At 28.5% G+C, this 16,515-nt stretch overlaps 3 protein-coding genes across 3 annotated transcripts; all 3 read right to left on the bottom strand.

Moving 5' to 3' along the window:
- Positions 1-365: 365 nt before the first annotated feature.
- On the bottom strand, positions 366-6,460 carry LOC127285929 (uncharacterized). The gene is made up of 8 exons (XM_051312155.1): positions 6,184-6,460; positions 5,790-6,030; positions 5,521-5,630; positions 5,129-5,239; positions 4,845-4,994; positions 4,624-4,689; positions 1,279-1,503; positions 366-1,113 (listed from the first exon to the last, which is right to left on the bottom strand). Exons 1-7 carry the CDS (start codon positions 6,257-6,259, stop codon positions 1,325-1,327), a joined length of 933 nt encoding a protein of 310 aa, XP_051168112.1. The 5' UTR covers positions 6,260-6,460; the 3' UTR covers positions 366-1,113; positions 1,279-1,324.
- Positions 6,461-6,796: 336 nt separating this feature from the next.
- On the bottom strand, positions 6,797-10,025 carry LOC127285924 (uncharacterized). The gene is made up of 2 exons (XM_051312149.1): positions 9,830-10,025; positions 6,797-8,018 (listed from the first exon to the last, which is right to left on the bottom strand). Exons 1-2 carry the CDS (start codon positions 9,878-9,880, stop codon positions 7,008-7,010), a joined length of 1,062 nt encoding a protein of 353 aa, XP_051168106.1. The 5' UTR covers positions 9,881-10,025; the 3' UTR covers positions 6,797-7,007.
- A 2,419-nt stretch (positions 10,026-12,444) lies between these two features.
- Positions 12,445-15,258, bottom strand: LOC127285904 (uncharacterized). The gene is made up of 8 exons (XM_051312109.1): positions 15,081-15,258; positions 14,742-15,005; positions 14,249-14,495; positions 13,886-13,992; positions 13,681-13,791; positions 13,369-13,518; positions 13,051-13,119; positions 12,445-12,722 (listed from the first exon to the last, which is right to left on the bottom strand). The coding sequence occupies exons 2-8, from the start codon at positions 14,887-14,889 to the stop codon at positions 12,571-12,573; spliced, it is 984 nt and encodes a 327-aa protein (XP_051168066.1). The 5' UTR covers positions 14,890-15,005; positions 15,081-15,258; the 3' UTR covers positions 12,445-12,570.
- Positions 15,259-16,515: the final 1,257 nt, after the last annotated feature.

Raw genomic sequence — 16,515 nt, 5'->3', positions numbered from 1 at the left:
TTATACCGGTTTTATTTTACAGGAATCGCAAAACACAAAAACTCCTCAAGATATGGATTTATATTTGGGAAAATTCTTTTTCGGATGTAACATTCCATTTTCAGTTATTTAATCAGATCATATTAATTAATAAATTGTTAAATAGAAATTACTTGAAAATTTTGTGAAATAAATTATTAAAATCACATTTTTCACTTTCTAAAATTTAAAAATCGCGCGCGTCACGTGATCTAAGTATTATACGTGACATACGTAGAAAACTAAAGACGTATAATACCACGTATTATACGTGTAGAAAACCACGTATTATACGTGTAGAAAACCACGTATAATACGTCACGTATAATACTTACCCATCCCTGGTGGGGACCGGACGAAACGACTATTCCAAGCTACGCTTATGGGTAACAACACAGTTGTTTTCATAACAGATCCCAATAGGAGTTGAGAATTTAATGACGCGATATTTTTTGGGCTTCCCTCTACTAGAAAAACCCACACATGGGCCGTTTACGAATTGGGATTTTTAGCGCTTTTTTGATAAAGTATATACTCGGGAAGTATGCAGTGTCCTTGTTTTTCCGTCCGAAAAATGCATAAATAAATTTTTAAATGCATATGCGCTAAAAATTCCAATTCGGAAACGGCCATGGAATTTCACACAAATATGTAGCTGTCCTTTTCTAACGCATATATCTCGTTCGCGATTCTTCTGTGCTTTGGCCCTAAACATGTGTTCGATTCCAAAGGGGAATTCATGGAGGTTCCCTTATAAAAGCAAACGTTTTATTGTTTTTCTTTTAAATAAATCAACAAGTTTTTTATTTGTATATCATCATATATATTTTGATAACGATAACACACGTACACCTGCAAAAGCATTTCAATAACAATTTTACAAAAATTAGAAGTGAAGAATTTTTAAAAATTTATTTTTATCGTTAATTATACATATAAACAAAGACTTTTTTCATAAAAACAATTTTTATCAAAACATTTTTTTGTTATTGCTTTCTGCAGGTTTCTGATTTACGATTAACAGAAAAATATAATTATAATACTGTTCAAATTAAAAAAAAAGCTACGTGTAAATATGTGGAAAATTCTCTTCACCTGAAAGTAAAAAATTATTTATCTTAATAATGATATACAAATCGTCATATTTTACTTTAAATTATCAATTCTTTGTACTATGCATTATAAATTTTTTTCAAGTTCTAAATATTCGTCTTTTTCAAATATAAATTGAGAAAAATAATGTTGTATTCAATAACTTACACTTAATTTCACTATTATCTAAAATTACATTAATATGTAATAATTTTCAATAATTGGACTCAAACTTTGGATGAATAGTGACATCACATTCATCATCAGAAAGTCGTTGACAAGTAGGAATTGGTGGAACTTCACATTTGCATTTTACACAAACGGAACTATAATCCGTTGCTTGATTAAGTTCATCACCGATCTGCATGACAATATTTCCAAATTTGCAAGTATCTGTAAAACAAATAATGTAAAATCGATTACTTATATGATTTCCTTAATTTTCTATTAACAAAAAAAAATATATTTTTTTTTTAATCTGATATTATTTTCCATTTTATAATACGCTGTGTCTATTCGGCCAGTTCACTGGCCAAATAAGGTGGTTTAATTATTCAGCCAGTGACGAGAAACAGGGCATTTCTATGTTGTAGAGAAAAACTGGCAGAATAAGGTGGTTTAATTATTCGGCCAGTACACTGTCGGAATAAGATGGTTTCACAATTTGGCCAGTGTATTAATAAAACCCTCATCAGGTATAAACGCAGCTGTTCGATATTTGTTTATAATTAATTAAATAATTGAAAACTATTTGTTTCACGTAGTTACTCAGAAAAAATAAGCCGCGTAAATTTAAATTATGTTTATTCACACAAGTTCGATTAATCACACTATTACGATTAAACAATATTAAATAAATAATAATGCTTTATTTATTAAAAATAATTTATACAAAAAATTTTAAGAATATATTTTTTTCATATTTTATAATTGAACAGAAAAAAATTTACGATATTTTTAAATTTAAAACAAATTTTACACAATTTCCAAGATTTAAACTTACGCAATCATTTTTAAAAAAATATAACTAAAAATTATTCAAATTTTAAAAAAGGCAAAAGTCGTACAATCTGTTGTCTGTTAATGTGAATTGGAAAAATGATTTTAAATAAATAAAATAAATTGAAAAATAAAATAATAAATTAAATAACATCTTTTTTCTAGATTAAAAGGCGTATTGTAACCTAAAACTAAAAGATAATTTATAATAGAACTAAAAATATTTAAAATTGATTTCCCCCAGTTTTGAAAAATCCAGTTGTACAATTTTAAGAAAAAATTATTTTGAGTTAAAGATTTTTTAAAAATAATAATTAATATTTTGTGTTTTTTTAAAGTTACACACGAAACGTAACATTTATCCAATTTTTATAAATTGGAGTTCGAGGTTATGTTGAGGGGACAAGCATTATATTAATTTCATTAATTTATATCAAAACGTCTGTTAGTCAACATATTAATATATTAAAAATCTATTTTTTTTAACTGGCCAAATAGTGTTCCCTTTTTATTTGGCCAGCTTTGGATATTAATTGTGATTTTATTGACACACTGGCCAAATTGTGAAACCATATTATTCGGCCAGTGCACTGGCCGAATAATTAAACCACCTTATTTGGCCAGTGCACTGGCCAAATAGCCACTGCGTTTATAATATTAAATTATTCAAGTATTCACAATTTTAAAAATAAAAACTTTACCTAATTTTAATTTTAAAGAAATGAAAGGGTAAAAAAATGTTGATAAATTCTATTCTACTTTTTTAATAAAAAAATTTGTAATTTTTATGTGTCAAATTTTCGTCGTTTGTAAATTTACTAAACTAAAATTAAATGCGTTTTATTTTCGACACTTGACAAATTTAATTTATTATATAATTAATTTAATTTTTAGATTTGTAATGCATCTAAAATTAAATTCAGTTAATTTTTAACGTTCTTATATTTTTATTTATTTTTATCCATTAAAAAAAATATATAAAAAAAATTTTTTATAGGGTCAATCCATTATATTTCGACTGAAGTCGTCGCTGACTAATTTTTAAAAATTATAATACTTTGCAGGAATGATTTTGAAGTTATCAAGATCACGAAATGAAAAGAATTTTATTAAAATTTTAATTATTTATTGCAAAATATGAATTTAAAGTATAGGAGGTGCTGAAAACTGTCAATTTTTTAGCCATTAGAAAATATGCAAAAATACGTAGAATTTACCATAAAAATAAAAAAAAAATTTTGTAATTTACTAAGAATGAATAAATTTATCATTATCAATTGATGTAATTATTTAAATATGTGAAATAATATATAAAATATGATTTTCAAGTTCGCCTGTCAAATAACCTAAATTTTCAAATTTCATCTATTAAATGTGAGAAAGAGAAGTCATTAAATTGAAAAAAACCTTACCAAATATAAAGTACCTGTGACTAACTTTTAGTTTTTCTTAGCACTTTTTTCCTTTTTTCTTCATAAATGTGAAATAAAAAGCAATAAAAATTGTCACTTTGCTTATTTTCACTATTTTTAAATGTAAATAACTTTCTTGAAGAAAACTGAAAAATTACAAAACTTGGGCAATATCTAATTGATCACTAACTACACACACTGGAAAAAAATTCGCTTTGGTCCCGAAGATACTTTTTGAGATAATTAAGTTTAAACTTTTCACAATTTATATCAGGTTAATACATGTAGTTTTTTAAGGACGAAGTTAGGTTTTATTGGTTAAACATTTTGAACTAACTTCAATTTTATAAAAATCACATGCATTAACCTGATAAAAATTGTGAAAAGTTTAAACTTAATTATCTCAAAAAGTATCTTCGGGACCAAAGCGAATTTTTTTCCAGTGTGTATTTAGTGATCAATTAGATATTGCCCAAGTTTTGTAATTTTTCAGTTTTCGCCAAGAAAGTTATTTACATTTGAAAATAGTGAAAATAAGCAAAGTGCCAATTTTTATTGCTTTTTATTTCACATTTATGAAGAAAAAAGGAAAAAAGTGCTAAGAAAAACTAAAAGTTAGTCACAGGTACTTTATATTTGGTAAGGTTTTTTTCAATTTAATGACTTCTCTTTCTCACATTTAATAGATGAAATTTGCAAATTTAGGTTATTTGACAGGCGAACTTGAAAATCATATTGTATATATTATTTTACATATTTAAATAATTATATCAATTGATAATGATAAATTTATTCATTCTTAGTAAATTACAACAATTTTTTTTATTTTTATGGTAAATTCTGTTTTTTTTGCATATTTTCTAATGGCTAAAAAATTGACAGTTTTCAGCACCTCATAAACTTTAAATTCATATTTTGCAATAAATAATTAAAATTTTAATAAAATTCTTTTCATTTCGTGATCTTGATAACTTCAAAATCATTCTTGCAAAGTATTATAATTTTTAAAAATTAGTCAGCGACGACTTCAGTCGAAATATAATGGATTGACCCTATATATAGATTTAAATAATAAAAATAAATATAAATAAATAATACTTACTGATTTTGTCACTATCTAAACCATTTCGTGTTTCAGGATGCGAAATTAGAGTGTCGTTCTTGTTTTCTGAAATATTAATTTTATTTTATATTTCTTTGTAACGAAAATGTTAAAATAATATTAACTATGTAATTAATAATTTAATTTATAATCTTTAGTTGTTCAAAAATATGCTATACGAATTATTAAACGAAAATTTTGAAGGTCACATTTGTACTTACGACATCTGTAAGAAACACTACACGATGTTTGAGGTGATTGTGTATAATAATAAACAGGAGCACATTTTTCACGGATTTCATAACTGTTTCTCATTTCGGTTCCACAAAAACTACCCTTCGGAGTGTGACAGAATGGCTCGACATTTTCTCCTGGAAAAAAAAAATTGTTAAAAATTCTATTTTCTACTGTTCAACTGAATTATTTATTAAAATTATACTAATTTTATCTAATTCTCAGAACTTATGTTTATAAAGGATAATAATATGGAAACGATAATATATACCCGTGTATCCTGGTTTACAGTAACAGGATGTATTCGGCTGGTCTTTGATTTCGAAATAATCACCTTCCTTTAGAATTTTTCCATCAACCAGACATGTTGCTGGATTATCGGCTGTAAGAGAAAATCTTGTAAATAAATAAAATTAATTAATAATTTTAAATTATTAATTTTTTAATTCGTAAGTAATAGTATAAAGTTATTCAAAATAGTAAAAAAATTAAAATACAGTTTAGAATTTTGTTTTTTACTTTATTTTATCTGTTATATTAATTTTTTGGATCGCAATGTTATAATTAAAGATAATTTATATGTTTTTTTTAAATATAAGACAATCATTGTAATTTATGGAATATTCAAAAATTTGTATATTAATTTTTTTTAACAATACTTACGACAAATAATTCGATCTGGACAGCACTGATCTGACGATTGATCAATGTAACATCCATCGTTAACAGGTTCATGGTAGCCACAATCGACTTCTGCGCATGAAAATGAAGCTCTATTGAAAAATTTATAATTTTATTAATTATAAAACTTTTATTTGTAAAATTCTTTCTAGTACTCTTTTTTGTACGAATTAAAATCGTATGTATGTTTAAATAAATAATTTATTAATAAAATTTATTATTACTTTTGTTATAGAAAATGAAAAACTTACATTCCTCCATATCCTTCTTCACATATACAATCAGTATCGCAAGGTTGAGCATCCTCTTTTTTCAATTCTTCTCCAATTTGATAAATATTGTCATTTACGTAACATTTCGATGTGGATCTATCCTTGAGATGTGAGCAATCATATTTAATTGCGCAACAATCCTCAGGATTTTTGTGAATTGGCACACATCTCAAGTCCTTGTAAAAACTCAATGGTCCAGGACATTTGATTTTATCACACTCTGCAAAAATTATAAATCCCAAGAAATAATTTTCAAAACATGTATAAAAAATATTAAATATATAAATTTCAAGAATTAAAAAAACGAAAATTTTTTTAATTTCTTTGGATTAATTTTTTTTTTTTCTGGGCTGTTAAAAATTAATCATATCACCTTTTTCAGCAAGTGTATATACCACAAAAACAAAGCAGAAGCTTATGTGAATGAGAGGCACACTCCGTTTATACATAATATCTTTAAATTACAATCACTGGCAACATGTGCACATTACAGAATGAAATAAAAACTTGCTTTATATATATACTCACACACAAAACAATAAACTATTTAAAAAGAAAGGGAATGTAAATTTTTCTTTTCTCAACACACATTGAATATAATGTCGAGAGAATTGAAGATGATTCAGTATCTAAATGCAAGAGCTAATAGAATTGAAGGATTGAACGAACTTACCTTAAGTGAAGATCAATCCAAATTGTATGAGCTGTCTCGTCCGAATAGATCAATTTTCGTAGTCCCGCCGTACTGATCGTTCCACCACAGTAATTTTAAAACTCAAGAGTTTTTGGCGCCTTCGGTAGGTGTCGCCCTTGTCGTACTTCCCTTTTCCGTCATTATATTTTAAAGTTTAGCATAAATCGCACTGGGTATTTTATTTTGAATATTTTGGGTAGGGAGGGTTTGATCTATTCGGACGAGACAGCTCATACAATTTGGATTGATCTTCACTTAAGGTAAGTTCGTTCAATCCTTCAATTGTATTTCACTGTCTCGTCCTCAAGATCAATTTTCGTAGTTGTTTAAAGTTTGTATGCGAATTTATGCTATTTTTATATTGAATATATATTTATTAATCACTCATTGTAATTAAGATTACAAGAACACAGAAAACGAGGTTTTTTTTTTTTTTTTTGAAAAGAAAAAATATTATGCACATATGTAAATGAAAAAGAGTATTATTTGAAATCGGTTTGAGATTATTTTTGTAAAATAGTCGATGCGAAAGTCGTTGAATCTGCTAATGGCCGGTTGTAAAACCTGGCGAACATTGAGGACGTTGCAGACCATCCAGCTGCACGACGAATTATTTCTATATTTGTCCCTTTCCGGGCTGCCGCTGAAGTCGCTGCGTGGCGTGTACTATAGGCTGAAAATATTTTTGTGTTGACTCCGCTTTTTTCCAGTATTTCTTTTATCCATCTGCTCAGTGTCTGCGACGTGGCTGGATGGTGAGGCTTTTTATAAGTCAAGAACAAATTTCCAGTACTTGATGCACCTTTTCTTAGTGCTGTCGTTCTTTCTATGTAGTCGCGTAAAGTTGTTACTACACATAACTCAGGTTGTTCCGTAAAAGTTGGAACTTCTAAGCTCGGCTGAAACTTGCTGCGACTTGATGTTTTTATAGGATCCGTTATTTTAATTCTGACAGGTTCCGAATTTAAATTGATATTTTCTAGCCTTATTACGGTCAATGTTTGTATCCGCTGCGCTGTAGTGAGTGCTAATAACGTCACTAATTTCTTTGTTAACATCTCTAAGGTCAGGCCCTCATGAGGATACCAGGTGGTTAATTTATTTAATACAGGCTTTGGATCCCACGTTACATCATATTTGTATTTCTTAGGCTTTAGCACTGCTGCTCCTTTAAAAAACCGTGAAATGTGTTTGTTATTTCCTAAGTCGCCACCTGCAATAAGAGATAATGCCGCTCTATAAGTATTGATTGTGCTGAAGGAATTGACACTCTCCAGGGTTGTCGTGAAAAAATTCAGAGCATCCGAAATTGCGACGTCGTATGGATCATTGTTTCCTTCCTGACAATAATTCCACCATGATTTAAGGGGTTTGCTGTATTGGCGCAAAGTACCTGCACTGATGGAATTCAGCATCACCTCCGCGGCTTCTTCTGTGGCACCTCTCATTTTGAATGCTTCCCTGATAAACACGCTGCTACCAGGGAAAGATTGTGACACAGAGGGTGCGTTTTCCTGTGAGGAGAAGATAATAAAGTTAATTGTGGTTTAAAAAGAATTTTTTCTGAAACTATCAAAGACGTGAACAGCGGATACCACGGTTGTGTAGGCCACAAGGGCACTACAACAACACCTTCCGCTTCATCCGTCTGAATCTTTTTCAGTGTTTGTAAAATTACAGAAAAAGGAGGAAATGCGTAAAAATGATAATATTTCCAGTTCATAGTGAACGCGTCTATTTGCATTGAGTCGGGATCTCTATGCCATGAGACATAGTTTTCGCATTTGGCATTTGCCCTTGAGGCAAAGAGATCCACGTCGAAAGGTCCAAAAGTTTGGTTAATTTTACTAAATGCCCAGGGAGCTAATTCCCACTCCGTTTCTTTTGGTAAACTTCGCGATCCCTCGTCTGCTTCTTTATTTTCTTTAGACGGTAAGTATGTTGCATGTAACCATAGGCCACGCTCCTCACACCAATTCCAAATCTGACGCGCGATTTGTGATAGTCGTGGGTGTTGAATGCTTCCCATTCTATTAACGTAAGCAATGGACGTCGTATTGTCCATTCTGAGCAAGATTTCACAATTTTTGTCGTTTTTAACAAAGCATTTGAGACCCATGAATGCAGCCATGAGTTCTAATGAATTTATATGAAGGTTGCGTTCATCAGCATTCCATAACCCACAGGCTTTCTTACCTTCACAGAAAGCACCCCATCCTGTCAAGGATGCGTCTGTGAATACTTCTTTTCTGTAATTATTTTCCCTAATTGGGTTACATGATTTTTTTATGTTTTCAGCCCACCATTCTAAATCGGACTGAACCAGGTTTGATAGCGTGATCTTAGCTTTATAGTTATTATTTGATTTTTCTAGCGATAAGAATTTTTCTCTCTCTAATCTCTTAGTGTATAACCAGCCATATTTGATCGCCGGACAAGCTGCTACCAACATGCCAATGAACTGAGCTAATTCTTTTATGGTACATTTTTTATCTTTTAGAAATCTAAGGACAAACTGATAGATAGAGACACGTTTTTTATCGGGTAGCTCTACTCGAAATTTTTTACTGTCAAGTATGAAGCCTAGAAAAGTACACCGTTGTGAAGGAGTGAGTTGGCTTTTACTCTCACTTACCAAGAACCCTAGAGATTCCAAGAGTGATCGCGTAATTTGAATATTTTTCCTGCACTCCTCCTGTGACCTAGCTAAAATGAGAATATCATCAAGGTATATTACTGTTAAAATGCCTAATTTTCTTAGTTTTTCAATGACAGGCTTGAGCAGCTTGGTAAAGGTGAATGGCGCTGTACACAACCCAAACGGCAAACACTGAAATTCATAAATTTCATTATTAAAATTGAATCGAAGGAACTTGCGATGTTTTACAGCGACTGGCACCATTAAATATGCATCTATGAGATCGATTACACCCATAAAGTAGTTTTTACTGATAAGGCGAAGAACGGTTTTCATATCCTCAATTTTGAAATGTGAGGTTGATATGAATTTGTTCAATTTTTTAAGGTTCAGGATGAATCGATCCTCACCACTTGGCTTTTGCCTCAAAAAATATGACGACAAAAATTGATTTTTACAGGGTTTAGTGCAAACTACTGCCCCGATTTGCATGAGTTTAGTAATGGCTTTTTGTGTTCTAACTTCCTCCTCAGTTGTTAATGAAGGGGCCATTTGTACTGACATTTGACACGGGGAATCGCAAAAGGGTATTTTATACCCTGTGACGCAGTTCACTATGAAAGGATCATTGGTTATTTCCTTCCATTTTTCTGTGAAAAATTTTAAGCGACCTGCAGTTTTACTCACCTTTATTTTCTCCGACTGTCGTTGGACTGTCGATGATTTGTCCGATTCCATTGTTGTCCCCCCTTCCTCGAGGATGTCCGTTGATTGTACTTCTTGGAGGGGGGTTTCCAGTTTAAATGATTTTTTGATGAGGTGGATGGTTTATCCTTGTTTGTAAATCCTTTAAATGTATTGACCACAGCAGATCTAGTTATATCTTTTCCACTTTTCTCACATTCTTTCGCTGCCTTAAGTTTTTCTCCCAATGTTTCTCCGAACAGGAAAGTATCGACTCCTGTCTCGTCAGCGATTGTTTTTAATCGCATACTGAAGGAAGGAGTGATGAAGGACCTGCGAGTAATTGATGTATCGTGATGTGAGTCAGTAAGAATCTTGCCTATGTCACAGATGGTTTGAAAAACTTGAGAAATTTCATTCTTTTCGAGTTCTTTTGTAGCTTTTTTGGCCTCTAAAAATGTTGTCAGGACTTGTCCCACTGCGCTAATTGCTGCTCCCAGCTGAGTTTGAGCGCGCACTTGGTGTTGATCCTTTTTGATAGCAGATGTGCTCATAGCAGATTTAATTTCTGCATTTAAAATTGGAGCACCAATTGTGCGACAATTAGCTGGCGTATTATATTTTTTTATTAGAGTTTGTTTTGTCTCTTTAGGAAGTCCTGACTTCAATATTTTCGACCATGACTCAACTATCGAATCATGAAGAGGTGCACTTTGAGGAGTTTCCTCCGCAGCGCCATCTGTCAGCAACTTTAGAAACTCACTTTCGTTGTTTACCATTTGAGAATTGCTCGCTGCGCCATCTGTGGTCTGTTTATTTACTATGACTCTGCGTCCTTGAAGGGATATCAGACTCCTGGATCTAGAGCGGTTACGAGAATGACGCGACGTACCTCTCCGGTTACGCTCTTCGTCTTCATTTGCACCAAGGCGCGAACCAGACGCATCTCGCGGATAACGCTCTAGGCTCCGCCGTCTAGCGTGCTCGGACCTGGATGTGCGTCGCTCTCGATCGCGATCATGTTCCGCCCCGTCATTCGACGCTCCTCTCGGGATGCGCTCTATGCTCGGGCTGTTGGAACGTGGTGATCCTTGTTCAGATCTTGAATACTCACTGCGAGATTCCGATGTTGAACGTGACGAGCTTCTGCTGAGTGAACGCCGTTTGTGCTTTGCTTTTTTCAAGTCCTTTTTTAACTTTCTGAACTTCTTCTCCAATTTTTTAAGCGATGAACTTTTCTTTTTCTTTTTGTGTCGACGACGATCCTCTTCACTAGATGAGCTGCTATCCGATGATGATTTCATTATTATTATTATTTATTTTTTTTTTTTTTTTTTGGTTTCACTTGAAACGATGTGTCGTGGAACGCACAGAACAACGTAATGACGGAAAAGGGAAGTACGACAAGGGCGACACCTACCGAAGGCGCCAAAAACTCTTGAGTTTTAAAATTACTGTGGTGGAACGATCAGTACGGCGGGACTACGAAAATTGATCTTGAGGACGAGACAGTGAAATACAATTATTACTATTTCACAAATTAATCATGATAACATTGAACTATGACATATATATTTCTCTCCATTTTGACCTTGTTCCTTGACAAACGTCAGTAAAACGTTTCTTTATTTCCTAAATTAGAATTTATAGAAATACACAAAAAAAAATTTTTATTTATTTTTTTGTATTATATAATAAAATATAAATTACAATTTGTAATTACTTATCCAAAAAAAAAAATTTATTTCATTAAATATAAAGCAATTAATTCAAGACATATGTTTCAATTTTTTTATACATACAAATTTTTTTATTATTTAAAAAAATTTTAATGAATTTCTATTTTTCTCTATAATTACATTTATAATTAATTTATAAAGGAATTTTATTTTTAAAAACAATAAAAATTTGTAATTCTCAAATATCTCGAGTTCTGTATTTTCATATATAAAATAAAAATATGTGATAATATAAATCTTTGTAAAAAATGTTCAAAAAAAATTTTTCAATAATCATTTATTAACAAAAGAAAACCAGAAAAACTTTGTTTAAAACCTGTTTTGTAAGTATTTAACGTTATCTTCTATCAAATCTTTTTTTCTTATGTTTTATTTAAATTTAATTTAAATAATTCTGAAAAGCCAATTGTAAAATATTCTGTGATTTTTTCCTTGAAATTTCAATACAGAAATCTTTTTAACATTAACATGTGAATACAAAAAAATCTTATAATAATTGAAATAATTTTAAATCTTCATAAAGATTTTACTTTGAATTAAGGGGAGGGACCGGTGAAATTTCAACCTATGAAAATTAATTTTTTTTTTGTCATTGTTTAGAATCTAAAAGTATATATATTGTTTTTTTCAAAATTCATACGATTGATTATTCAGAAGTTTGAAAAAAGCTTATAAAATATTGTCAGCAATAAAAGAGAAGTTTAAATTTAAATTTTTTCAGAATTTCGAAATTATTTTATAAATTATTAATAAATTTTATTGTTTTTTAATATTTTAAATTAAATTATAATTTTAAATACTAAATATTGTCAAGAAGAAAATTGATACTTCCTAAACAATATAATTTTATTAAATTAATTGATTTATTTATTAAGTAGATTCAATTTTTAATTTGATTTATTAACTATACAACTTTCTTATTGTTTTAGGAGATTTTTTTTTAATTTATAGATTAATTTTAATTTTGATGTATTTAATCTAATATTAAAAAAAAAATTAATCAGTTTATGATACATCACATGGTTTATCAGAAATTTGTCGACAGGTAGGAGTTGGTGGTACTTCACATTTACATTTCATACATTTGTACATATCGTCCGTTTTCTGATTAAGTTCATCACCAATTTTCATGACAATTTTTCCAAATGTGCAAGTATCTAAAAATAAAAAAAAAGAGTAAAAATTATAATTATGTATACGTGTAGATATTTTCATGATAAAAATTATTTAAAAAAAGACCCAAAATTTATAGTTTTTTTTTTTTTTTTGATAAAATATAGAAATATAAAAAATATATTTCAATGAAATCTACCATTTTTGAGTAAAAAAATGTTTTTTATAGTTTTAAGTAATAAAAATAAGCAAAATTAATTTTGTTTGCATCCTGGTCGTATGAAAATAATTTTTATTTTCTTTTAATACATTGGAAATAGAAAAAAATTTTATATTGAAAAAACGTTTTTTAAATGACCAATTTTTACTTACCCGATTCATCAGTAGAATTTTTGTCATCTTCCTTTGTTGAGGAGGAAATAAGTGTGTCATTTTCTTCAGCTAATATTAATATTAATTAAAATATTAATTATTAATATTTATTTAAAAATGATAAAATTAATGTATTTTAAATGATATATCAGAGGGGTTGAAGACTTTATATTTTTAAAACTGCCAAGAAACAAAAAAAAAAATAGAACAAGCTGTTTTTTAAAAATGTTCGATATTTTTCCAGTGTTAATTTTTTTAGTTGTCTGCCACTTAATTAATTAATTAAATATTATTTAATATTTAAATACATCTACTTACGACATCTGAAAAAAGTATTGCAAGAAGTTTGCAGAGACTCTTGATAGTTATAAATTGGAGCACATTTTTCTTTTAATTCATAGCTATGTCTGAGTTCAATTCCACATGATTTTTTATTTGGATCATGACAGAAGGGTTCAACATTTTCGCCTGGAACACAAAATAATAATTAGAATAATTTAATAAAATAATGAGAATAAAAAATGTATTATTTAAAAAAAAAGAAGAGGGTTAAAGTTTATTAAAAATTTATAAATTTTTCATGTAAAAAATTTTTGTTTTGTATTTTTAAAAGTTATAAAACAAATTTACCTGTATATCCTGGTTTACAATAGCATGAGAGATTTGGCATATCTTTTGGTTCAAAGTAATCACCTTCTTTTAATGTTTTACCATCAACAAGACAAACTGCAGGATTTGTAGCTATACAAATAAAGAAATATATAATTGAAAAATTTATTCATTGAAATTGAATTAAATTTTAGAAACGAAATTTTTTGAAATAATATAAACTTACGACAAATTTCTCGACCTGAACAGCATTGATCTGGAGAATTTTCCCTATAACATCCCTCCTTAGGTGGTCTTTCAAAACAATCTATTATTGCGCAATTGAATCCAATTCTAGAGATAATAAAGTTTAAAATTTAAATAAATATTTCTCAAAACATTAATAAATAAATTAATTTAATTATTATACGATTACAAAATAATTATATGTAAATCACAACAAATAGTAATTGGGATGAAGAACGTAAAGTTAAAACTTAAACGAAATCAAAACCTATTCCCGAATGTTAAAACAAAATTATAATTTTGTAATTATTCTATAAAAATTATTAATTTTTTTTAAGAAAATTAATAATAAAAAATAACTTACAATTCCGGTAGATTTTCTAAACAAATGCACTCACGACTGCAAGGCAATGAGTCTTCTTCTTTCAATTTCTCACCGACCTCATAAACATTGTCATGTACATAACATTTTTTTGATTTGAATCTTTTTTCAATATGAGAACAATCATATTTCACGGCACAACAATCGTCAGGTGTTTTGTAAATTGGTTTACACTTGACTTCTTCGTAAAATTTTAATGGACCAGGACATTTAGTTTTATCACATTTATCTTTAAATAGAGAAAAATTATTAAAAATTGTTTTATAATTCATTTCATTTTTCATTGAAACTTCTTGGAAATATATATTTCCGGACCACCTGAACATTTTTATTATAAAAAACGAAAAAAAAATTAAAGGGGTCCGCAACATAAAAATCATTCTGTATAATAAAATAATAAAAAATAAATTGTAGTTAAAAAATTTTAATAAGCAATTTAAAATTTTTTTCAATTTATTGTATATTTTTTCTGTACCTTGAGCAAAAAGTGGCGTCACAATGAAAATCAAGCAGAAAGAAATTTTGAGAATAAAATTTTTTCTTCCCTTATACATTATGATTGAAGCCGTTAATTCCAATAATGCAGTAAAATAGTAAATTACAAATTCGTTTATAAGTAGCATAATACAATGAATAAAAAATTTAAAAAAAAATAGGAATGGAATAATTCTATCGATAAGGCTCAATTATAACACATAATTTCTGATTATCACTTCTTGGCTCTTGAATCACGACCTTTCTGAAAAAGAAATTTCATAAACTTTATAAATTATAGATAACAAAAACATTATAAAGTTTCATTTTTAATTTTTACCTTATTTTCATTATATATAACTTCCGGAAAATTGTAAATTCTTCAAAATTAGAATAAAAGAATAAAATAAAAGAAATATAAATTATTTCATTTTGTGACAATGTCAAAAAATTTAATCTACGTCGATTCATTATTTCTAAAAAGAAAAATCGAAAATACTGTTTTTGACGTAGCAAGCTAACAATTTGCTAGTGTACCATTTTTATAAACTGTCAACCGGAGCTATTATCGCAATTTTTTATCATAAAAAAATATTTTTATTTGAGTCATGTAAACTCAAAATTTGAGTCATAATAACCCCGTAGTAGTGGTTTATTATTATTATTTCCATTTACTGGAAAAATAAGTAAATGTTACTTTTTGAGGTTATATGTTGTTCCCCTTGTAAAATTTATATAATTGACTTATTTTCAATTTTCCGACACAAAAAAGACATTTCCGTATAAAATAAAAGTACAGGAGTTTTTTAAAATGTATTTACTAATAATATTACAGTTGAATAATTGTTGTCAAATTAAAATTTAAAAAAGAAGTTATAAACAAATTTTATATTTACATATTTGTGGCAATTACTAAATTAGTATTGCCGCCATATTAAATCCTCAATCTATGCAATTTTTTAAAAATAAATTTTTTTGATAAAATATTAATACTCTGACACATAATAACGATTCCATATACTATTTAGAGTTTTCCACAAAATTTTATCTGAATCTATCAAATATTTTGCAAAAAAGCCAGCGAAGAATAATTACATATGTGAAATAACAAACAAAAATTATCCACTGTAGACAACTTATCTCTAAAAATATTGAAGAATAAAATATTTCTAAAAAAACATTGTTTTTTAAAATATTTATTGAAAAGTTGTAACATAAAAGATGAAAAATGTCATTATAATTATAAATTATAATTCTCAACGAGAAAAATTTACATTTATTTTGAAACAACAAAATTTTGTTGAAAGTAAATAAATAAAATAAATGAATATCAAGTAAATATTCTTTATTAATAAGGAAAATTTACATGGTACATATTTTGAAAAAATATTGTTGATCCTTTAAATTTAACTGCTTATCAGTTTCTTTAAATATTTATTTCTTTTCCGGTTCGAAATTTATGAAAATAAAAATTTGTTCGAACAATATTGGTAATTCATATTCTAACGAAAATATGTGTGACGCGATCTGAAGAAAGGGACCTTAGAAGCAAATGAATTATTGGTTATGTATACAATAGTTTTACTTGAACTAAAAGTTTATTTTTTTTGTAAGACTGAAATCAGTTTTTATTGAATATTTTGGATGCAATGAAGACCTAAATATCATTAAGGCACTCTCACAGCTTTTTAGCTGCCTGCCTGCCTGCAGGTTACCATGGCAACGTACGAGTGTGAGTGAGACAGAAAATTTGAATATTCAAATTTTTAAATTTT

This window comes from Leptopilina boulardi, unplaced genomic scaffold (genome assembly GCF_019393585.1).
Source record: "Leptopilina boulardi isolate dan_hultmark-lab unplaced genomic scaffold, ZJU_Lbou_2.1 LbouV2_342, whole genome shotgun sequence".
Classification (NCBI taxonomy): domain Eukaryota; kingdom Metazoa; phylum Arthropoda; class Insecta; order Hymenoptera; family Figitidae; genus Leptopilina; species Leptopilina boulardi.
This window is presented reverse-complemented; position numbering and strand designations above follow the sequence as displayed.